Source organism: Cricetulus griseus, chromosome 8 (genome assembly GCF_003668045.3).
Source record: "Cricetulus griseus strain 17A/GY chromosome 8, alternate assembly CriGri-PICRH-1.0, whole genome shotgun sequence".
Classification (NCBI taxonomy): domain Eukaryota; kingdom Metazoa; phylum Chordata; class Mammalia; order Rodentia; family Cricetidae; genus Cricetulus; species Cricetulus griseus.
Window position 1 is genome coordinate 88590244 of NC_048601.1, and position 24970 is coordinate 88615213.

The 24970-nt window shown below is 38.8% G+C and overlaps 1 protein-coding gene across 3 annotated transcripts in view; it reads right to left on the reverse strand.

Annotated features, from left to right (window-relative positions):
- The window catches only part of Tax1bp1 (Tax1 binding protein 1), a 61622-nt gene that overhangs the window by 25224 nt on the left and 11428 nt on the right, over positions 1–24970 (reverse strand). For all 3 annotated transcript variants that reach the window (XM_027429649.2, XM_027429647.2, XM_027429648.2), the window contains exons 3-10: positions 22114–22216; positions 17548–17735; positions 13438–13596; positions 10617–10765; positions 10444–10534; positions 7779–7964; positions 2606–2806; positions 494–640 (exon numbers count right to left, since the gene is read on the reverse strand). In XM_027429649.2, coding sequence (XP_027285450.1) covers positions 494–640; positions 2606–2806; positions 7779–7964; positions 10444–10534; positions 10617–10765; positions 13438–13596; positions 17548–17735; positions 22114–22216 — 1224 coding nt within the window. The remainder of the gene's footprint in view (positions 1–493; positions 641–2605; positions 2807–7778; positions 7965–10443; positions 10535–10616; positions 10766–13437; positions 13597–17547; positions 17736–22113; positions 22217–24970) is intronic.

The following is a 24970-nucleotide window of genomic DNA, read 5'->3' on the forward strand; positions in this document are numbered from 1 at the left end:
GAGACATTCACCAAGAGCTTAGGAGAGCAATGGCCTAAAGATAAGAGTCCTTGCTCCTGTTTGCCCTTGCTGCTGACCTATCTTCCTTTATTGGCTCTCAATAAATACAACTCTCAGGGTTAAACAGAAAGAGGACTGCCATTATAGCATTAGGGCCACTGATTTCAAATCAAGAAGTAATAAGCTCAGGCCAGCAGGATGGCTCAGTGTCTAAAAGCATTTCCATCAAACTTGACAACATCCTGTGTTCTATCCCTGAGACTCACAGAGTAGAGGGTATAACCAATTCCTATAAGTTGTCTTTTGACCTTCACAGACCACCCCCCAACACATATATACAGCTACATAAAACAATGCAATAGAAGATACGGTTTGTGTGTAGGAAAAAACTAAGTGATAATTTATATTTAAAAGGTTAATATTTAGACTACATATTTTATTTCAAACAGAAAGCTGACAAAATTTCAGTCCACAGGAATCCAGTGACACTTACTGACTGGTCAGAAAGTTTGTTGATTTGTTTTTGGAGCCTCTGGCATTCCTTAAACTTTTCTTTGTAATGATCTGCAGCCATCTGGAGCCGGAGTTTCAGATCTTCAACTTCTCTTCTCAGTTCATGCTCCATTGTATCAGTCTTTTCCTTAAGGAAAAAGAAAACAAAAAAGGTACTTCCATTAAGGAAAAAAAATTCTGATACTTCATAATATAATAATAAATCCTAACTTCATTTCCATTATTTTTTTTCCCTGGCTTTTAACTTATACTTGTTTTGGAGTTTGGGTTTTATATTCTGTAAGGAGCCGTTACAAGCTAGTGCGCATGCGCACTAGGTAACGTTTAACTTTCCAGCCCTTGGTCTCCGCCCCTCCCGTGACGTCATATGGTCCGATGAGCTTCAGCCAATCAGGGGGTGACAGTTCGAGGCGGAGGTTGCCAGCCTATATAAGGGATGGGTTTTTGGGAGTTCGGGGTCTCCGCCCTGTAAGCTTATGCTCTCCCTCTCAAGACACATTAAAGCTTTACTGCAGAAGGATCATGAGGAGTGTGCCGCGTCGTTTTTGCTGGCGAGACGGTAGCGCGGGACAATATTCTAAGTTTAAGGTTTACTTAATAGTTGAGGAAAAAGGAGCTGGAGAGATGGCTCAGCATTTAAGAACACTGACTGCTATTCCAGAGGACCTGGCTTCAAGTCCCAGCACCCACATGTTAGCTCCAGTTCCAGGGGACCGGACATCCATAGCAAAATACCAATGCACATAAAACAAAGATTTTTGTTGTTGTTGTTTTTAAAGGTGAAGAAAAACCATCCACCTCCCATGGAACAATAATGTAACTCCTTTAAACAACCATATTGCCATTTTATATAGCTAGTAAACAAATTCCAAACAGAGCAATCTCCATCTGATATCAAAATATGTAATAGAGCAGCTTTTACTGACATCAAAAATAATGCTTCACGTAGGGCTGTGGTGGCACATGCCTTTAATTCCAGCAGGTCAATCTCTGTGAGTTCAAGGCCAGCCTGGTCTACAGAGTGAAGGCCAGCCTGGTCTACAGACTGAGTGCCAGAATAGGCTCCAACGCTACACAGAGACTCTATCTCAAAATAATAGTAATGATGCTTCACTAGAGCTGGCCGTGGTGGCACTGGTGCAGGTGAGTAGGCCCTGCCCCTCATTGGCGGCAGCAAGTGGGAGAGTGGGCCCTTGCTCCTCCATCTGGGAAGTTCAGTAGAGCTAGCCTTGAAGGTATGAGAGTGGATGAGCTGGCCCTGCCCCTAACCTGAGCAAAGCGGGGGAAACTGGCCCCTGGTGGCATGGGCATAGGAGAGCAGGTGCACTGACCAACTCAGCTACCACCCAGGCCCAAATCTAAGGCTTTGAGCTGGCCTCCCCAATATCTATCCCATCGACAAACTGTTGGGGCACATAAAGGCACTGGCCCTGAAGAACTGAAGATGCAAGATCTCCATGACACAGGGCAACAATAGGCTATTTGAGAGAATCCTGATGTGGCTCCAGTGTTGACAGTGTAGCAGAAGCCAGAGGCCTCAAACCAGATCAATGCTTAATTGAACATTTGCAAGTAAGTTTGAGCAAAGGTGTAGACTGGGTGACACACTGTGAGAAGCTGCAGTATTCCACGGTGAGATTTTTTTTCCTTTAATTTGAATTTTTATTTTTTAAGATTTTTTTTTTTTGAAGGAGGAGGTTACAAGGGCAGAAAAAGAGAGATGAGGAGATGAGGGGGACTGGAGTGTGTGATATGAAATTCACAAAGACTCGATTTTAAAAAAATTATACTTATAGAAGTTTCCTTTTTGGCCCACGAAATTATAATGATTTAACAGAATAAACAGAAATTAGTCTTTCTGGCCAGGCTGTGGTGGCACATGTCTTAAATCCCAGCACCTGGAAGTCAAAAGCAAGCAGATCTCTGTGAGTCCCCGGACAGCAAGGACTATAGAGAGAGAAACCCTGTCTGAAAACAAAACCAAACAAACAAACAAAAAGACCAGTCTTTCTGATCTAACCTGTTTAAAACGTTTCCTATCTTTTATGAAGCTTATAAAATGGGGTCAAAATGTAAAACTAACTTGCTTTACCTGGTCTTTTCTCACAGCATCAGCTAGCTGCTTTTTCACTCTCTCGTTTTCTAAGCGTGCAGTATGTAGGTCTGCCATTGTTTTATCACGAACATTCACAGCATCACTGAGTTCTTTAGCTAGAAAGATAGCTTCTTGCCGTGTTGCTTGAACTTGCTCCTCTGCTTTACGAAGTTTCTCCTTTAAAAATATTGTATCTTCCTGAAGAAAAGGCAATAATACAGTTGTATGTCAAACATTAAAATGTATGAAGTTTTCACAGTTCCAGAATTTTAAATTAAATAATGCTTTTCCACTCATGACTCAGGCTTTAAGATTTCTCATCTGACAGCCCTCCAATCTTCACCATTACACTTTTATATGACGGGAAGTCAGTTGACACACCCAGTGTTAAAGTCCTAACTGAACTGAAACACACATGAAAGCTGCTGAGACCAAATGAATGTCAACACCCATACCACTCTCTCTCTGCCCTTCACCTCACCTCACCTGTCTCCAGCCAGTACTCTCATTTTTCACTAGAATCAAAATAACTTCAAAGACTTCTTTGTAATACCAAAAACATCAGTTAAAATGTTTCTTTTTCAAACCTAAAAGACAGCTAATGAAATATTTAGCTACCATATCATTATGAAAACATGCAAGACACATACATTTTAAAAGAAAGTATAATAAATGAAAAAGGCCTATTTTTAGTCTGCTAAAAATAATGTAAAAATTAACAAAAATCAATTCAATCTTGGTTTTCACAGGAAAACATGTTAAATGACCATATAGTGCTGCGGTGTACACAAATCTTCCTAAAGCTAACCATAATAGTATCCTCCATTTTTGGTTTTTTAACAGGATTTCAAATAGTCCAGGTTAGCCTGGACTTTCCTGATCCTGTCTCTAACTCCTAAGTACAGGGTTTTCATGTGTGCACCACTATGCCTAATTCATATGGTACTGGTGAATGAACAAAGGGCTTCCTGCATGCTACAAAAGCACTCAGCCATCTGAGCTATTACTTAAGTCTTATAGTTTTATCACCTTCTATGTTTGCAAGATGTAGGACACTCAGTTATTTCTCCAGCACCGTGCCTGCCTGCATACCGTCATGCTCCAAGCCTTGGTGGACTGAACCTCTGAACTGTAAGTGAGCCCCCTCAATTAAATATTTTCTTTATAAGAGTTGCCATGGTCAAGGCATCTCCTCACAACAACAGTAAACCCTAAGACCAAAGTTGATACCAGGTACTAGGGTATTGTGTGACATCAGGCAATGGTGCATGCCTTTAATCCTAGCACTTTGGAGGCAGAAGCAGGCAGATGTCTGAGAGTTCAAGGCCTGCCTGGTATACAGAGCAAGTTTTAGGACAGCCAAGCTTAGGCAGTAAAGACAAAAAGCTGAAGATGTAATTAAACATGGGAGCCATGTTGCAGCCCCAGCAAGCAGTCTAGCTTTAGAGTTAAGGAAAGAAGGAGTTAAGAGTCTGTGGTTCTGGTTAGCTGGAGCTGGAGAATCATCTGTGATTAACAAGATATCAGAACTACTAAAGCAAAGTTTTGCTCTGCTTGGATACTGATGCTGGTCAGCTGGGGCTAAGAAATTAGCAGTGATTAAGAAGAGACCAGCATCAGTGAGGTGAAATCTTCTGGGAAGTGCTTCCTGAGAGCACAGGGCAGCTGTGTTCCAGAGACAGCCAAGGTTGTACTTCATGTTGGCAGCTGGACTAGGTAATGTGTAAGCATCACCCAGGTGGTACTGGTTTTGACAGCATGAAGGAGCCATGGAGAACAGCTGAGGCTTGGCACTATGAGAGGCCAGGAAAAGCCATTGGTGAAGGTGCAGACTCTGACAGCTGAAGGCCCAGGACTGAAGGGGGCCAAGCAAAGAAGCTGAGGCTTGGCAGGAAGAGGAGAGCCTATGAGAGGCTACTGGTGACAGTGCAGCCCAGTTGCAGCAGGGACCCCATTTGAAGATGCCAGTACCATGAGAAAACCATCAAGAACAGCAGCAGCAGTAGAGTGGAATCAGCTGGAGCCTAGAAGACAAACTGTGTGTGCTGCAGCAGGCAGAGCCGGAGAAATGACCCAAAAAACCTTTGGAGGAGTCCAGAAGATTGAAAGTGGATCGCAGATACTGGACAGTTGGATTTTGTAATTACCCAAGATGTTAAGAGATGCCGGAGTCATGGGACACCTGCTGAGGAGAGCTGCCAACAGGAAGTGGAACCAGCCCAAGAGAAAGAAGTGTGTTGCAGTCAACAGAGCTGAATGGAATTGGAGATGTGGAGAGAATTTTGACATCAGGCATGGAGATGCAGAGTTTGGAGTCTGCCCAGCTGGTTTTCTGTCTTGCTTTGGTCCAGCATTTCCCTCACTATGCTCCCTTCCCTGTATTTTGGAACGTATTTTGGAACGGTAATGTATATCCTGTGCCATAATATGTTGAAAGTGTATTATCTGCTTTTTGATTTTGATTTTTTACAGGTGATTACAGTTAAGAGATTGTCTTGTGGGTAGCCGGGCAGTGGTGGCGCATGCCTTTAATCCCAGCACTCTCGAGGCAGAGGCAGGCGGATCGCTGTGAGTTCGAGGCCAGCCTGGTCTACAGGATAGACTCCAAAGCTACCCAGAGAAACCCTGTCTTGAAAAAAAAACAAAAAACAAACAAGAGACTGCCTGCCGTGTGTCTCAGAAGAGACTCTGGACTTTGAAACAAGTTTGAGACTGTTACAGACTGTGGGGACTTTTAAAGTTGGACTAAATGCATTTTTATATTATAATATGGCTATAAGCCTCTGGGGGCCAGGGAGTGGAATGTAGTGGTTATAAAGGGAGTGCACTATTAGGAGGTGTGGCCTTGTGGGAGTAGATGTGGTCTTACTGGAGGAAGTGTGTCACTGTTGGAGCAGGCTTTAAGGTTTCTTTTTCTAAAGTTTTCCTTGGTAAGACAGTCAGTTACTTCCAGTTGCCTGCAAGATTGTAGTATATTCTGCTATTTCTTCTTCCATGTTGCTATGCTCTCTGCCATGATGGACCAAGCCTCTGAACTGTAAGGGAGCCCCCTCAATTAAATGGTTTCTTTGTAAGAAAAAAAAAAGCCATAACTAATGGAAAATTTCTTTTAATGTAATCAAGGAAAGTTTAATACTATTTTGATTAGGTATTTTTCCAACCAATCACAAAGGGGTATAAATACCCTAAATGGTCAAACATATGAAAAATTATTTTATTTATTTATTACTATTTTCCTTTGTCCTGAGACAGGTTTGATCTACATAGCTCTGCTGTCCTGGAATTCACCAGGTTGGCCTTGAACTCACAGAGATCCACCTGCCTCTGCCTCAAGAGTGCTGGAATTAAAAACATGCACCATCACCATGCCCAGCAAGATTAATTAAAATAAATAATTACAATGCAAAAAAGTTTCAAATCAACAGAGTTAAAACAAATGCTTTCTTTCAAGCTGACTACAATAAAATAGTAATCTATTATTTAGATGGGTCTGCAGATATGGGAACATTGACAATTATACAAACCCTAACTGGCACAGCCTCTCCCAGCAAACCTTCAAGACTCACCAACACCTTAAAACTTTTCTTGGGTCTTGATCTAGCAATTCTTCAAAAAGTATAAGAAAAATTATTAATGTGTAGACAAAGGTTTATCTTTCGGAATTCAGTAATTTTTTTAAAATAAAAATCATTTTTAGATTTTTAAGGTATCTAAAATACAATTGTTTAGAACTAAATTAACTATGCCACACCATACCTCCACACAATGAAAACCTATGAAGCCACTGTAAACAGTACCAATTGTTACACCACTGGGAGAAAAACTCAGTATAATATCTTCTGAAAAGGCAATTTGAAAATAAAGTTAAATGCCTGTTAGTCTGGCAACTCCATTTGAAGGAATTTATTCTATAGACTTAACCATGTGCCCAGTGTCGCTTTAACTATACAATATTGAGTGTGATATGCTGAGAAAAGCTGAAGACAGTAAACTACAGAAGTACTGACTATACAGATTCTGAATGACACAAAAGAATACTGTGTAGCTATGATCATGAAAAGGCTCTACAAGTAAATCCATAGTAGCATTTTATAACTTAAAAAACAAACGAACAAAAAACCACGACCAACAACAACAAAAACACGTTTATGGCTAGGCATGGGGCCAAGCTTCTTTAATTCAAGCATTCAGAAGGGAGAAGCATGCCAATCTCATCAATTTGAGGCCTGCCTGACCTACATGAGTTCCAGGCCAGCTAGGGTTATAGAATGAGAAAAAAAAAAAAAGTTCAGGGAAACTACACACAGGCACACACATACCCACATTCATACATTCTCATTTGAGTTAAAGTGTGTGTGTGTGTGTGTGTGTGTGTGTGTGTGTGTGTGTGTGTGTGTGTGTGTGTAAAATTTATGTAACTTTAAAATTCTACAACCATACAGTAAAAATAGATACTTTTAGCTTGTACCCTCATCAATATTTTTACAACCATAAATTCACACCGCATTACATTCTACTAAAACATTGTAGCAGTTGGTAATCATTTTCCTCAGTATTTAAAATTTATGCTTTTCACTAAAGCTTTGCTTAATGCTAAAAAGATGTTTACAGATATATTAGTATCTTATTAAATCAAATAAATATAGTCAAATACACTTCACATTTGCGTTTGGAATCTTTCAGATTAAAAAAGCAACTGTAAAATTAATCAGGAATTGTAAATGTCATAGACTTCTAACATTTTCATAGTTGCATAAACTATATCTCCATTGTGATTGCCGAGTGATGAATTGTATCTATGAAATACTATGTAGCTGCTGGAAAGGAAGAGTATGGGCTCTGAGCAAGTGCTAGATCAGATATAGCATGATACATAAAGCAAGAGCCCAGGTAGGTGACGGGTAACCATAACCCCAGTACTTAGGAACTGGAGGCAGGAGGTGTTCAGTTCCTAGTTGAGAAACTAGAGAAGGCTCCAGGGTTAAGTAACCCCAGCTTCAGGGGATCCAAATGCTGCATGCTCCACACATAGACACATAAATAAAAAAATAAGTGTTAATTAAAAAGGGAGGATTTTTTTTTAAGCTGGGAAGTATATAAAGCAAGAGTAAAAACAATCATATAGAGGTAAGTTTCACAATCTTCAACCAAATTTTTCTAAAGTACTTACTTTATTTGAGGCTGTAAGCAGGAGAGCCCTGTACAAATTTTCCTTTTCAACCAAACTTGACTGCAGTTTGTCAATCTCTTCTTTGAACTGTACAATCATGCTTTCCTTGTTTCCATCTAAATTCTTTAAAGTCTGTACCTCTGACATAAGCTTAGTATTTTCTATTTCTGTATTCTTCAAATGCACCTGTGACAACAATGCTTGAAATCATCAAGAATATTCTTGCTATATCATATCCAAGTTAGTCAAAGTTTCAAATGCCATTATTTCTTTCTCATTCAAAAATGTCAAAGGAGAAACTGGTTGTCAGGAGACCCAATTTCTGCAAAATGGCTACCCAGGCACACATAGGCAGAATACAGCTTTTGGAAGGTTTTTGTTTCCCATAGCGGTTAATTCTAATGTCTAACTATATTACATGACCTCTAAAAGACTTTTCCATCAGTTTAACCATTTTTTTTTTCTATTTTAAAATAAATATGCTTGGGTTTTTGTGGGGAGAAGCATCATGGAACAGGCATATTGAGAAATTACAGCATTTGAATTTTCTGAAAACTATTCAAAACATCTCAAACAATTATATTTTAAAAAAGAAGTATCTTTCTTTTAATGTTGTATGTATGTGTAGGTCTGTGAATATGTGTATGCAAAGGTCAGAGTATCAGAGAGTTATAGGTGGTTGTGAGCTACCTGATGTGAGTGCTAGGAACCACACTCTGGTCCTCAGTAAAATGCCCTTAAACCACTGGCCCATCTCCTGCCCAATTCCACTTTTTGCTTATAATAAGTACTGTGTTGTCTATTTTCCATGACACTAACATTGCCCTCTGACTTCCATAGGTCAACTGTGACATATGTCCCAGCCCCACACACATCATGTATTCACATCATGCATGCACATACAGGTACAAGTGCATGTATACATATACAATTTTTTACGTGCTACAAAGAAAGGAATTGTTTTTGTACTTCATTCTTCATAGTTACAGAAAGCCAAAGGATTAATTCCTGTTCCTAGTGATGAGATGTATCTCTGGTCCTCTGACGCTGTCACCAGCCCAAGCCTTTGCAGCATTATTCTAAAACACTACCTAATATTGATAACTATCAGCTCATAAAAGTGACTCGAGGCTGACAACTTAGAATGTTCATCTCAAAATTTTAAAAAATCTTTGTATGTCTATTCACATGTGTGTGTGAGTGTGCAGGTGTCACAGAACACATACGCTCTGGTGACCAAGTGAAGTTCAGAGGGACACCCTCAGATGTTGATCCTTGTCTTCCACCTTCTCTGGATAGGGTCACTTGTCTGCCACTGAGTACATCATTAGCTGGCCCACAGCTTCCAGGAATTCTCTTAGCTCCACCTTTCACCTCCTTATAGTAAACTGGGATTTGAAAGAAAATGGCCCCCAAAGGGAGGGTTTTGTTTAAATAGACATGGTCTTGTTGGAGGAAGTGTATCACTGTGAAGGCAGGTTCTGAGGGCTCACATATGCTCAAGACAGTCTACTTTCTGTTGCCTACACACCAACATGTAGCAGCTACTCTCCTGCCTGCACTCAGCCATGTCCCACCAAGATGATAATGGACTGAACCATTGAACTGTAAACCACCAAATTAAATGTTTTCCTTTGTGAGAGCTGTGGTCAATGTCTCTTCACAGCAGTAAAACCCTAACTAAGACACTTGCCACTGTGTCCAGCTTTATATGGACTCTAGGGGATCTGAACTCAAGTTCTCACACTTAAGTACAATTTACTCATTTAGCAATATTCCCAGCCATTAATTTTACAGGAAATGTTTCTTAGATACTTAAGAAAATTAGTCTCAACCCAACACACCACGGTTAATTCATACTGCAGGAATGCCTTAAAAAGGATAGAAATTTTTCAAAGGTAAGACTATAAGCAATAGGAGTATTTTATAAAACTATAATCCTTGGCAATTTTTTCAAGAGCCAATCTGATATATGATCAGGGGGCTGGCAACGAGGGTTCAGGCACTTGTGGCCAAGCTTGATAGCTATGCTCAATCCCAGGACCCTAGGTAGCAGGAAAGAAAGAAATGTCCTCTAACTTCCACACACACCATGAGTTCTGTGTACACACAATCGTGTACACACACATATACACATTAAATAAATGTAAAAATGTTTAAATATGATCATCTCTCTATAAAAGTATATTCTTAAAAGGTGAAAACACTTTATATAAATTCTGAAAAACCATTATCCTATTACCATTAAACTTCTTTAATTATAGTGTACCAACTACATTATCTAAAACACCAGCAAATTTTCTAAAATAAGCTTTTAGGAATAATATGCATTATGGTTATGATTTCCTCTTGTTTCCTTCCACTTTTGGACCACTCACCTTGAAGTCAACTGCCATGATTATGAGACACACAAGAGGCCTTCTCGAGATAGCTGAAGGGCCTCTTACAAAAGCTATAAGGTCCTCCCTATAAAAGCATGATCAACCATAAAAGTCTATTCCCAAAGGCCCCATAAAAGCCTTTAGCTGACTACTGCCCCTGTCATTCTCCTGACTGTAATGATACAAGTGACCAGAAGCTCACTCAGCTGAATTGCTCTCAAATGCCCAACCCCAAAAACCCATTGGGAATAAGATAGGAACAGGTAATAGAAATGGAACTTTACCTTATAAAGCTCCTTCTCATCCCTTTCTGTCTTCAGCTGACATTCAAGTTGTTCTCTTTCATGCTGTGCCTTCCTGAGTTTATCCTTCAAACTGTGTTAAGATAAGAAAACATTAACATAAACCATAAAGCGTTTTCAGCACTGAAGTCATTTCTTTGAAGCTCTGGACATACCTGTCTAGCTCAGTTTCTTTTTCAATTGCTTTATGTGTCACTGACACAATATCTTCTTCAAGTTGTTGAGCTTTAGATGTAGCATCAGTGTATCTCTTCATAAACTCTTCCTTTTCCATTCTCAAATTTTGTGATACTTCAAGAAGGCCCTAGAAACAACAATAAAGTGTCGCTCAGTAAAACAAAATTGCGTATACTTCAGAAACCTCTCCTTTTAAAAAAGAAGCCCAGTGTGGTGGCTCACGCCTTTAATCCCAGCATTTGGGAGGCAGAGGCAGGCGAATCTCTGAGTTCCAGGCCATCCTGGTCTCCAGAGTGAGTTCCAATACAGCCAGAACCATGAAGAAAAACCACGTCTCAAATAAACAAGTTTTTTTTCATTGTGTCTCTTGGGTGCTGGGACTATAGGCATGTACTGCACATCTGGCTTTGAATTCTTACAATTTCAATCCTACATTTATTTCCCCAAATTGTATAATCCAAGACTATGAAGTTCTAACAAACTTTCACAACTCAGTCTTTTTGTGTTTATTTTGTTTTGTATTTTTGTGAGCACTAAGATGCCCATGTGAAACTATGCTCAGCCTATACTTATGGAAGGACAGAAAGGGTACCAAGTCTTCTCCTCATTCTCCAGTCTTTTTGAAGCAGTCTTCCCCTTGATTTTTCTTGATCAGGCTGGAAGCCAGAAAGTCCCAATGATCCTTCTTTCTCTGCCCAGCTTGAAACTGAGGTTACAAACTTTTGCAGTGATACCCAGATTGTTATGTGTGTTCTGGAATCTAAACCCTGGTCCTCATGACTGAAGAATAAATTCATTTAACCACTAAACCATTTCTCTAGCTCCCAAGTTTTTGTTTGTTTTGTTCTAAAACAATGTCATGTAGCTAAAACTTACCTTGAACTTCTGATATTCCTACCTAAGCTTCCCATGTGCTGAGATCATAGGCATCCACCACCATGCCCAGCCTGAACTATTAGTGTATCTATTATTAACATTTATTTCCTATTCCTGCTCTTCATGCATTCTTTTTTGACTTCACTAACGTCTCCACCAGAGGGCAGGCAGCTAAAATTAAATTAAAATTTCTTAATTAGTTCACTTTTAGTTTTGACATCTTACTTTTATTATGTCAATGACAATTCAGGTCTCATATAGCACTATTGAGGTTAACACCCATTCTAGTATATACCACTAAGTACCATCCAAGTACAACAACACATGCCTGTGTCTCTAAACCACCGCTCCTATTGTTCTGTACTATGATTCATTCAAAAAGACTAAAACAAATATTCAAGGCTGCTATAACACAAATAAAAGTTAAAAATAGAACCTTCTGCTTTGAACAAATATGATGAAGCTTGCCCACTAAGTTTCACTCCTAGCTAATTGGTAAAATTTGGAGTCAAGTATAACAAAGTATACAAGGGTGCTGCTATGGAAAACTACACACCAAAAAAATCGCTAAGTCCAAATATTTTCATTTTCCACAAGCTATGTATGACAGCACATACCTGTAATGGCAACACTCAGGGCTGAGGTGAGCCAGGCAAGCCTGAGGTCTGCCTGTCTCAAAGAAACAAGATGGAAGAGGGAAAGGAGGAGGGTGGGAAAGGAACAAGAATCACTGACTAATGACTGAATTAATAATTACTAAGCAGTAGGCCTTGTTGGTCAGAAGAACAATAAAACAAACTCACAACTGAAAAGCTTCAATCCTCTCCACAGGCATGTTATATCCAACTAGATTTAACAACTGGACAGAGACTGTGATGCATATAATCATAATCTTTAGGGTTTTCCCTACAACTAAAAATTACTTTTGTGAGTTATTACATAGCTCACCAATGATCAGATAGCTACCTTTTTCTATAATTTTCAGTTTTGAACTCAAATCCAATTTTCTACATAGTCATTTCTCTTTGCTCAAGAAATAAATGCCCATTTTAACTAGGTAGGGTTTTGTTTTGATTTTTGTTTTGTTTTGATGATAGCTGACAGTCTTTCTCCCATTAAGAACTTTACTTGGTACTGAGTTCTGCCTTGTTTCTGCTGCTGTTTGGGAGTTAGGAGTTAAGGCTCTTATTATGTGGCCTATGCTGTTGTGAACTTGGTCTTGAACTCAGTCTTCCTGACTCAGAAAGTGCTGAGATCAGAGGTATGTACCCCATGCCTAGCTAAATTATGGCTTTTGAAGAGTAATTTTAATTTCTTCATTCTATCTTCCATTTATTTAGTGTTTATTATTCCTATATGAATTTTTCACACCCCACACCTCTCCCCAAGTCTAGCAAATATAGAATTGGATATAAAATATCGAGAAATAGTTTAAGAAGCCTGACGTGGTTGTTCATGCCTGTAATCTCAGTACTGGGAGGGCATGGAAGGGGTCTGAGAGTTCAAGGACTGGGTTACATAGTAAGAAAAACCAAAAGCTCAGATCTACATCAAGCCTGGTACCAAAGACTATTTTAAAATGTGTAAGAGGTTGTGGCAGAAACTAATAGGAAGTGACATTCTTGGGGCTAGAGAATGACCCAGTGGTTAAGAGCACCGTTGCTCTTGCAGAAGACACATCTATTTCTAGCACCCAGATAAACAAACCCCAATTCTGACCTCCAACAGCAAAAGGCATGCACATGGTGCACAGCAACATACATGTAGACAAAACACCCAAACACATAAAACTAATACATTTTACTTGTATTATATGTGTGTGTATGTATGTATGTATTATGTACACACACGCACGCACGCACGCACGCACCCGCACGCGCACGGTCTCCCCAACTGCTTCCCTTCTGGAATGGTGTAACAAACCTTCTGCTCAGCCTGCAGCTGTTCACATCGTGCTTTTTCATGGTTCAATTCTCTCTCCATTCTTCCAACTTGTTCTCGAAGTTGTGCTGTTTCTTTTTCAAGAACAGCAATCACCTTTACCAATTCCTCTTTTTCTTTCATGGTCTTCTCAATTTTTAGCTGTTTAAAAAAAAAAAAACTCAAATTAGTGTTTATCATAAAACATTCCAATTAAAACTGTTTTCTTCTTTTAAAAAGTGAATTCACAAATTTTTATATTCTACCTACTGCATATCATTCAGCCTATTATCCTTCTGTTAGGAAAATTCACAGTGTGTGTGTGTGTGTGTGTGTGTGTGTGTGTGTAATGTGTGTTACATATATATATACAAACATAGCCAATTGTGTAAAGGGCACAAAATCTTTGTGCTCACCAATAAGCACTAGGGAAACCAGGAATTTTAAACACACAGGGTAGTCTCCATAACAAAAAGATGCACACCTGCTTCCCAGACAGAAGGCTGGGAGTAGTTGTAGTTAATAGCCTGGTGACCTGTGTTATATCCTGTAGGACCAAGGCCACACCTCAATCTCCCAGACTCTTCCTCCCTAGACCTTTTATCCTTAAATCTGTTTCTACATGAACTTTGTAGCCTGGTCACTCTAAGCTATCTGTATGAATGACACCACACTAGATTCTTCCCTACGCGCTTAAGCTACAGAACCCATCTTTATGGAAGAGGTCACGTATACTTTGCAAAACAGTTTCAATGTAGTCACATTTTAAGCTTTACTGTGCACATGGGACTGATAATTGTTACCAGGAAACTTTTTCCCAAAATGGTACTGTACTTAAGTATGCCTAAAGTAAACAGCCCAGTGTCAGACTCTAGAATTTTGAACCAACATGGGCTACTGAGTCACAATGAACTGTATTTCCTTCTTGCCTCATGTGGATCAATTCTCTGCTGACCCTAGTATCTGCAGAGGCAGCCCCCACCCCACAACAGTTTTAAGTAAAAATGCAAATATAAAGACTATGGCTATAATAATATACCAACTCCCACTGGTTCTTATGGGAATGCTGCTAACTACTCAGTTCAGGAAAACATCAACTCCAGTAGGAAAACACCAAACAACACCCATAGTAAAGGACCTAACAGGTCATAAATAAAATGGTTAGTATTTCTTATAAAAAGAACTCTTTGCTTTAACCATAGAAAAATAGAGATTCAGGGAAGAATTTATAAAGGAAGTATTTAGCTGATAAATGTTTTTCCCCAAATATACCCTACATTAAGTTTCTCAGGGTGGTAGAATCACAGATATAAATGACTAAAATCTGGCTGGGCGTTGGTGGCGCATGCCTTAATCCCAGCACTTGGGAGGCAGAGGCAGGCGGATCTCTGTGAGTTTGAGGCCGGCCTGGTCTCCAGAGCGAATGCCAGGATAGGCTCCAAAGCTACACAGAGAAACCCTGTCTCAAACCCACTAAAATCTGAAATAACTTGTGAAAGATAAACTGCTAAAAATCTTTTAGGATACCCTATTTGCACCAACACACCACACCAAAATTCACAAAATAAATATTCTCAGAGTGGAAAACCTGATGAGGAAGGATGATAAGGAGAACTAGAGAAAGATGGTGGTGGACGGGTTTGACCAAAATATATTACATGAATGTATAGAATTTCAAAAAATGAAAGAGATAAAAGTTTATTTAATAACTCAGTTTTTATACTACTGAAAATTAACTGTAATAAATGATATCCAATGAGCCAATGGAAAATTAAGACTCTGCAACTATATAAATCATAAGGGTCAATACCATTATTAACTTGGCATTAAATCTACTCAGAACTTCAAGCAGTACAATAGAAAAACTATCAGAACCAAACTTATTCAGTGATTAATTTATAACATTTCATGACATATTTACTAAAGTTTAGTAGGAAAATTTTAAAGAATTTAAATATCATTAAAATGAACATAAATCTAGGTCTGGAGATAAAAGTTCAACAAATAGTATTTGCCTAGCCATGTGTCAATGTACTAGATTTAACCCCAAACACAGCTTTTTTTTTTCCTTTCTTTTTTCTTTTAAGTACACAAACTGTCTATAGTCATACCAACCGGAACATGCCAGACCTTGTCTGAGTTCAGAAACTAAGCAGAGTTGAGTCTAGTTAGTACTTAGATGGGAAACAAAACACTATATATAAATTTATCTATTTTCTGCTCCCAAATTCCTATTTTGAAATCTTTTAAAGAACACACATACTCCTCAACTCACTAATCAATACACTACCGTGTTCATTTCCCATTTTATTCTTTTGAGATGGGTGAACAAAACAGGCTGGCCTAATACTCTGCCTCGTGCTTTTGCTTCCCAAATGCTGGGAATACAGATGTAATATAATGTGCTATCACATCTGGCCTGTATTATATTCATTAGTTTACATAACTTTGTTTTGTTTATGTAAGTGTTTTGTTTTGCTAACCCATCCAAAACAAAATTATGGACACTCCACCCCTAAGTAGCTCAGAGCAAGTACCTCTAGCAACTGTAGTCTCCTTTTCAACCACTCCTGTGATCACAGCTAAGAAAGTAATTTTATCATCAATAGCTATCCCTTGGCCAAACACCCCTTATGATCTCTCCCTCTTCCCTGTCTCTCTCTCTCTCTGGTCTCTTATCCAATCCAGGTTCACAAGTTCTAAGACTATTTCTCATTAATCACTTTTAATGTACGGTGTTCATAAAATCATTAAAGACATCAATGAATGTAGAATTCTAAAAGGACTTGTCAGAAAACAAAACCATTTCCCAAGGGGCAGCAATTAAAATTTTCTTAAGAGCACAGCATGTGTGGAGCAGGAAAAAAGTGCAAGTAACCTGGGCTGTGTTCCAATTAGAGAAAACTCTCCAGAGATACGGGGAGCAGAATGTCCATCCCATGCAGGGCTTCAGATAAGGGTGGTCTGACAAGTACTCAAACCACATATTAAAGCTCACTGAATTCCTAGAAACAGGGTTTATTTCAGTATCTCTGACTAGCTTTCAAATATCAGGCTAAAACCCTGATCAGAGGCAGTTGTCACCCTATAAATGTTGCATTTCTTATTTAGATAAGAGAGGAATTTCTGGGACAAGGAAGGAAAGACATGGAAGAATTCACAATAAAAGATGACCAGCTCCTTCTACTGGATGGACTGTCTCAGGACAGAGTGACACTCACTAGAAGACAGTGTATGACAATATAACCTCTTGCCTTCCCTTTTCTAGTCTCAGTTCTCAAAAGTAAACAAAGAAAAATAAAAAGCATTAAGTATCTATTTTTAAAGATCCACCTGTCTATAAAGAATAACCAATTACCAGCAATATATGAAATATAGAGGTAATTAACTAAAATAGTGAACCAATCTAAAATGCTATTTTTATAATAAAGGGACTAAATACAATTACTCACAATATTTCAAACAGAAGTCTAGCTTTCAGATATAAAGTAGAAAATGTGATCTTAAAACAAGATTTTTTTTCTCACTTCATAATTACTAAAAACTAAAATGTATGGCATCATTAGACCAGTGAACCCACAGTTTCCAAATGTGAGTTATAGTTGAATGTACTGTTTCACTACATTCTCCCAGACAGTTCCATCCCGAAATCTGAACAATTCAGCAATCAAATGGATTAGGCCACCTGAAGAAGAAAGCCCATTGTGGGGAAACAGGATTCAAGCCTTGGTCTAAGTGCTCTCCAAGGCTGTCCTATCGTACTAGGTACTGTGCACAGGACAACTTTAGGCCCTAAATCAGGTATCTTCTTGGTACTCATCTAACAATGCCTACCACAATGGAACCAAAAAAGAAACTGACCAAAAGACTAACTCTGCTAGCTGCTCTAGCTCAGTTGGCAAACTCCAAGTACAATGAGAACCCCCATCTCAAAAACTAAGATTGAGAGAGACTGAGGAACAGTCAACATTGACTTCTGGCTTCTACACATGTACTCACTTATAATTTTAGTTTTAAAACATTTGCTTCTGGTAGTTAGCCCTTCTTGGCATAATCTAAAAGTTCTCATAACGCCAATCATGGCGAGCTCTATGCCTCACTGTAGGTGCTCACCTCAAGAAGACCAGCTTTTGTGGTCACCACCAACATATCAGAGTTTCCTTCATCTTCCATAGTGAGCAGCTCTTCAACTGGAGAAGCAGCTCGAAACTGGAAAGGAGTACTTGCCCCACGAATTTCACCCTTATGGGTAACATAACAGAACTGATAAAATTCTCCATCATCATTTGGAAGGTAATATCCTAAAAGATGGGTAACAAAAATTATTAAACTTGCTATTATAAAATGTTTACTTAACAATATTTCCCATCTCATCCTCCATACTATTACTCTGAACATATCTAGAATGAGTCTTTCCTATTCACAAATTTATCAATCAGAGCTATACTCTTCCTTCGCAAACACACCCCAAGCTTTATCTTCTAGATATAAGCATACACATCCATTCCCCTTTTATCTTTTTTATTGATGTGTATGGGTACCATCTGTGTACCACCTGCATTCGTGGTAGTTGCAGAGGTCAGAAGTAGGCATCAGATCCACAGGGACTGTAGTTACACAGATGGTTGGGAGTCGCCACAAGGGTACTGTAAACTGAACCTGGGTCCTCTGCAGAGCAGCCAGTGTTCTTAACCACTGAGCCATCTCTCCAGCCCCTCCCTCTGTATCTTTGTTTGTGTGTTTTCTCTGTGGCTTTGGAGGCTGTCCTGGAACTAGCAAAACTCACAGAGATCCGCCTGCCTCTGCCTCCCACGTGCTGGAATTAAAGGTGTGTGCTACCACCTCCCAGCATCCTCCCTCTATCTCAACTATGGCAAAATCAACACAAGGAAAGGCAAGTCTGTACTTCAAAATGAGAAAGAGGCTGGATGGAGAGAAAGTAAGGGAAAACCCAATAAAAATCGAAGGATAGGGAGTGGGACTGGAGAATACATGATTTAAGAAATGTTCCCTCCAGTTAGACATCCATTGATGTAAAAAAGAAATATTAACAATAGGAATATGCTACATATGTTAACTGTATAAAGGCAAAAAAAAGACAATGAAGCCCACTAGTGCTGCACAAGAAAAAAATAGTAAGATTTACAACTTCAGAGCTCCATTCGGGATGAAGCCATCTAAGTTCTTTAAGCTCTTCAGATGTGTTTATAACATTACTAATTGAAAAATACCATGTTCGATACTTAGTTTCTTCTTTTTCAATTTGTTATTCTCCCTTTTAAATTTGCTGGACTGTCCTAATTCAAAATTAATCTTCACCTCTTTAAATATCACAATTTTTTTAAACCTAAAAAAGCCTGTAATTCTATACTCTACATTATTACTCACGAAGTACATGCCTTTGGGAGTACGGACGCTAGGTGGTATTGCAGACTGAATGAGGGCCTCACTCAAGCTAAGCAAGTACTTGACCACTGAACTACATCCTAAGGCCTTCAAAAAAAAAGCTGATATCAAGACATGGTTTCAAACTTAAAATCCTTCTGCACTGGCCTCCCATATAGCTGGAAAATACTTCCATTTGCCACCCCACCCATCTTTGTAGGTGCTTTATATCTTAGATCTCCAAATCACTGAGGACAGGTGTAGCTGTCTACACTGAGGGTTAGCTGTACACATTAAGAGGCAAATACATATCTAAGGAAATACAGTAGACATATGAATGAATCCTAGAATCACAGTGAGTCTCATAAATGAAGAATACACAAAGATGAGTGTATTCACTTAGGAACTACCCCAAAATCTAAAACCTATTACCTACTAATATATGTCCTAAATGATACCTTCTTCATTCACCCAATTTTAACCCAAAGCTGGCTTTTCTCCTTAGAAACAGACAGAATACAAGGTAAACCAGAAAACTTTTTATGGTACTTAGTGAGCAAAAGGTAGCCTTTAACATATTTGAATTTTAAAATTGCATTTATGTATTTATTTTGTGTGGATGTGCGCACACTCGTGCACAAGCATGCCATGGAGAGCATGTGGTGGTCAGAGACAACTTCCAGTAGTCCCTTTTCTCTTCCACAATGTGGGTTCCAGGAAGCAAACTCAGCCATCAGGTTTCTTTACGGGCTCAATTATCTTGCTGGCCATCAAAAACAAACTTGAAAAAATAATAGGGCATATCAGAAAAAAAAAAAAAAAAAAATGGCAGCCCACCTGAAGTCACTCCTAAGGGCCAAAGCCAGAACAATTTCAACAAAAGCTTTACTACTTTAAAGAGTACAATGTTTAAAAATATTATCAGGCTTTATTTCTTAGAAGAAAATGAGTTCATGGAAAAGGTTAACTGTAACAAAACAATTTCAACTAAGGCAAAAATTGTGTGCACCACAATAATAACTATTATAAACAAAACACACTGAAGGCACTGAAACAAAGAGAAGCAGGTATTTTCATAGTTTTAAAGTAGTTCACTCCACAACACTGTTTAAAAACAAATAGAAAACTACTAACTTTAAGGAAGCAGAGTCCAGACCATCAGTGATGAAATGAACACCAGCAGCAATGAGACATATTAAGCACTCCCAAACACAATGCTGAGAAAGGTATATTACTTTATGACACTCTTCCCCCCCAAAATGTGTAATCTCGATCTTATCATGAGAAAACAGCAAACTAATCCCAAATGAGACAAGCTCAAGAGCATTCCTCAGGATGACAAGACACCAAGGAGATTGAGACTTGACAAATATACATAATATGGGGTTAGATTTGGCTCTAACAGCAAGAACAGAGCATCAGTAGAAACACTGCGGATACCTGATCAAAGTGGGTGCTTTAATTAAAAGTACTGCAATTCAGCAACTGGTTAAAAGCACTTGCTGCACTTGCAGAGAGCACAGGCTGTTCCCAGCCCCCACATAGCAGCTCACAACCATCTCTAACTCCAGTTACAGGAGATCCAATACCTTCTTCTGGCCTCTATTGATAGCAAGCACTCACTTGGATACACAGACCTATCTGCAAGCAAAACATCCATACACAGAAAATGAAATCAACCTTTAAAACAAGACTAAAGGGCCAGAACCATGACTCAGCTGGTAAAGGCACTATCCACGAAGCCTGACAGCCAAACCTGGCAACCTGTGTTCAATCCCAATGTCCATACATTAGGAGTAAACCAATCCCTGTGAGTTCAATCCCAATGCCCATACATTAGGAGTAAACCAATCCCTGTGAGTTCAATCCCAATGCCCGTACATTAGGAGTAAACCAATCCCCGTGAGTTCAATCCCAATGCCCATACATTAGGAGTAAACCAATCCCTGTGAGTTCAATCCCAATGCCCTTACATTAGGAGTAAACCAATCCCTGTGAGTTGTTCTCTCACCTCTCCATGTCTCTGACAGAGAGATGGACAAACAGATATACACACACACAGTTTAATGATTTTAAAACATTTTCAAAAAGAAAAACACTATGATATTCTTGAATAATAACTTTAAAAAACTAAAATGGTTACTTTAAAAGCATTTCAAATAAATGTATTCTTAATCAGTGCTACAATTTACTATTATTTGTTTAAAAAAAAAACATGAACAAGTAAAAAGTCAATCTGTAATGTGACATCAGTGTTCAGTAAAATACATATAAAATTCAAACTAAAACCATGACTGAATTTGTAAAACTTTACTGTTTCTGTGCTTTGCAGACAGGAAAACCTAGACATTTCTGCATTTTTGTTAAGTCACTAATAAATACATTAGTCATTAGAACAAATCCAATAAGTTAACTCATTTTTAAAAGAAAAACATTCACAATAATGACAGGGGACCAGGTAGTGATGGCACACATCAAGCAGGTGGATATCTGTGAGTTTGAGGCCAGCATGGTGTACAGAGTGAGTTCTAGGACAGTGAGGCCTACTCAGAGAAACTCTGTCTTGAAAAAACAAAAACAAAAACAGAAAAACAGAAATAAATCCATACCTTTTAAGAAAAAAAGGAAATATAACAAAACGAGCTCTAAATCTGACCTTAAAAAGTCCACATACAGGAGCTGGAGAGATGGCTGAATGGTTAAGAGAACTTGAATACTCTTCCAGAAGTCCTCATGTCAATTCCCAGCAGCCACATGGTGGAGGAAGTGCTCCCACCATGATGGACCAACTGAACCTCTGAACTGTAAGCCATCCACTACTATTAAATGTTATATATTAAATGTTAATATACTATTAACTCTTTTAATGAGTTGCCCTGGTCATGCTGTCTCTCTACAGCAGTAACCCTAAGACATGTATCAAAACCTTTTCATGTCGGGCGTTGGTGGCGCACGCCTTTAATCCCAGCACTCAGGAGGCAGAGGCAGGCAGATCTCTGTGAGTTTGAGGCCAGCCTGGTCTCCAGAGTGAGTGCCAGGATAGGCTCCAAAGCTACACAGAGAAACCCAGTCTTGAAAAACCAAAACACCTTTTCATAAGATACTCCAAGTGTGTTTCATTTAAAAAAGAAAAGCATTCTGATAGCTATGAAAACATCCTGTGCCCTACATTTGATATTTACATTCATCTGACTTTCACTCAACAAAGACACTAACTTGGACATTCCTGAAACAGATAATTAATTACAACACAGGCTGTTAACTTAATCAAGTCCTTCAGTTTTTAGTTCTTACCTTGAAATGCTAGTACACAATTGACTGTTGATCCTTCCACATAATGTTCAGGCATAGGAGACCATAAAAATGTGTAATAATCACGAGCAGTACTCCATCCAACCTAAAGGAGAAAAATTTAAGAAGGGATGAGTAAATATCTTAATATTAGTTAGATATAGCATTTGTATTATGCTCTAAAGTTAAGATATGCATGTAATGTTTACAAATCTTGAATTCAGGTGTGTCCAATTATGATTTAGTAAACTGTGACCTAAAGTTGCAGCAATTTACATAAACTGAAGTCTCTAGTATATATTCAAATGCAAAGTGCTACCTAATTTCTCTAAAAAATCTGTATAGACACACGTCAAATACAAAGTCTCCTGCTTTATTATTTTTTACTGACGTCACTGTACACCGTAGGCTTTTGAGAGTGTTGTGTGTGCACCAGCACATGTATACGCATGGAGACACCAGAGGTCAATGCTGAGTGTCTTCCTCAATTACTCTCCACCCTGTTTTATGTCACTGACCTGGAGCTAACCAATTTGGCTAGAATAGCTGTTCAGCAAACCCTGGAGATCCTTTGGTCTCTCCCTGCCCAATGCAGGGACTACAGACATGTAGACCCAGCTTTATGACATGGGTGCTAGGGATCCAAATTTAGGCCCTTATGGAAATTTACTGATTAGTCTTCCCAGCCCCCACACTGTGGACTTTTAATAAACCCACTAATCTCTCATCTTTGGCAAATTTTGCCTGAAAGCAATTTGTAAATTTGGGGTGAGGAAAGTATTTACATTCTAAAACATCATTTACACTTCATCTACTAACATATTTTTCAGCCCAGAGGTATGAAAGAAAAGATGTTCAAAATACATTGTACACTCATGAGAAATGCCCTTACATAAGCCAGTACCACACACAGTCAATATACAACAATAAAATTAAAATGTGTAACATTTTCAACTTAAATATATTGCAGATTTCAAACTGTGTTTTCTAAACAAATTATACTGTATTAAGTACTAAATATTAGAGCTAAGTTTAAAGCAAGTACATTGTTAGCAACATTATATAAAACCATACATCCAACACAGCCTAGATTATATATTCTATGATTTTTTTTCTAGACTTTATGTTTGTGCATACACATGCACACTCATGTTTGTATGTATGTATACATGAATGTACTTGTGCACACTTACCACGAGACAACTTTTCTTCTGGGGACTAAACTCGGCTGCCTGCCTAGGTGTTACGTTCTGAACTATCTTCACCAGCCTCATGTCCTACAATTTTATTAATCTCGGTTTATAGACAAAACAATACTGAGTTGTGTACCATTAGTGAGAACTAACTGAATCTGAGCTTAAAGTTCAAGGCTTGAAACAGAGGGTACTCTTCACACCTTCTGAAACTTCACCTCTTTCCTTCCAACACTGGCACTATCAATTCCTGACAGAACTATACTTGATAAAAGGCAGAAAAAGAAAATAAGAAAAAGGGATTCTTCTTTTTGTCTGCACTGAGAAAAATACAAAATGCATGAAAAGAACCTTTTACCAAGTAAGTGAAAGTAAAAGTGAAGTAACATCAAGAGTACAGGAGATTAAACAGCCTATACTCTGCTCCCAGGCAGCCATCGATTTAACAGTGCAATAATCCAGGAAATCCTTTCAGAGAACTCCAAAAGCCCATTACAAAAACAAGTACTTTGGGGGAACTAACTTCAAGAACAGCTCCACTGAAAAACATAGAATTGTTTTCTAACAACTGCAAGGGTCTTCCCTCCCCCTCAATAGGCACAACTGAGGGGGTTGGGGAAGAGTGGTACATATATCTAACATTTTGACTTTTTGATGGGCTATGAGGGTTTCTGCCTCACCTAACATGGCACTGACAAAACCAGGATACTTTGGGTGCTTAAGCAGTACCACAGACAGACACAAGAGGGAGAAAGAGAACAAACTCATGAAACTTGCTTTCTGATTGGGGTAATTACACAAAAGGACAACATAACACATCCCAGTGAAAGATTTAAAAACCTTTGGGCAGGGTATACGGTGAAAGTCTTCCCTGTACAAAACAAGCCTAGGATGGCTCAAAGAGGAGGCTACTTTATGAAATTCACAAAATGGGAAAATTCTACTGAAGAATGCAAGATTCGAAGGAAGAAAATAAATGGAAGAAAATAAATCTTAAAAATCACTAAACTAAAAGGAAATAACCTCAAGAAATAGAGTTCAATGAATTATCTGACAAACAATCCATTCATTAATAAAAACTGAAACTAAATCCACAATATAAAAACTAGTATGAAGGGAAATATAAAGATTTATGGTGAATGTCACAAATAGCTCACACATACACAAAGATTTCCCACACCCAGGAAGAATCTATAAACTGGCCTAAAACTAAATGTGACCACATGCAATTCTCTCTCAACTCCTCTAAATTAAGTCCATACACTTTGTAAACTGCATAAACACTAACCTAAGACCATGGACCTCAGCCTGGTGTGATAATGCACTCTCATAGTCAAAGCAGGAGGACCAAGAAATCAAAGTGAGCCAGAGGCTGGGCGTTGGTGGCGCACGCCTTTAGTTCCAGCACTCGGGAGGCAGAGGCAGGTGGATCTCAGTGAGTTTGAGGACAGCTTCCAAAGCAATACAGAGAAACCGGGCTTCAAAAACAAAAACAAACAAACAAACAAACAAAACCATCAAAGTGAGCCAGAGATGGATAGTGAGTCTGAAGCTGGCTCAGGCTTCATGAGTTACAGGAGACCTAGTCTCAAAAAACAAAAACAGATCTGGAAAACCGCTCAGTGGTTAAAAGCACTTGCTACTCTTACAGACAGACCAGGATTCGG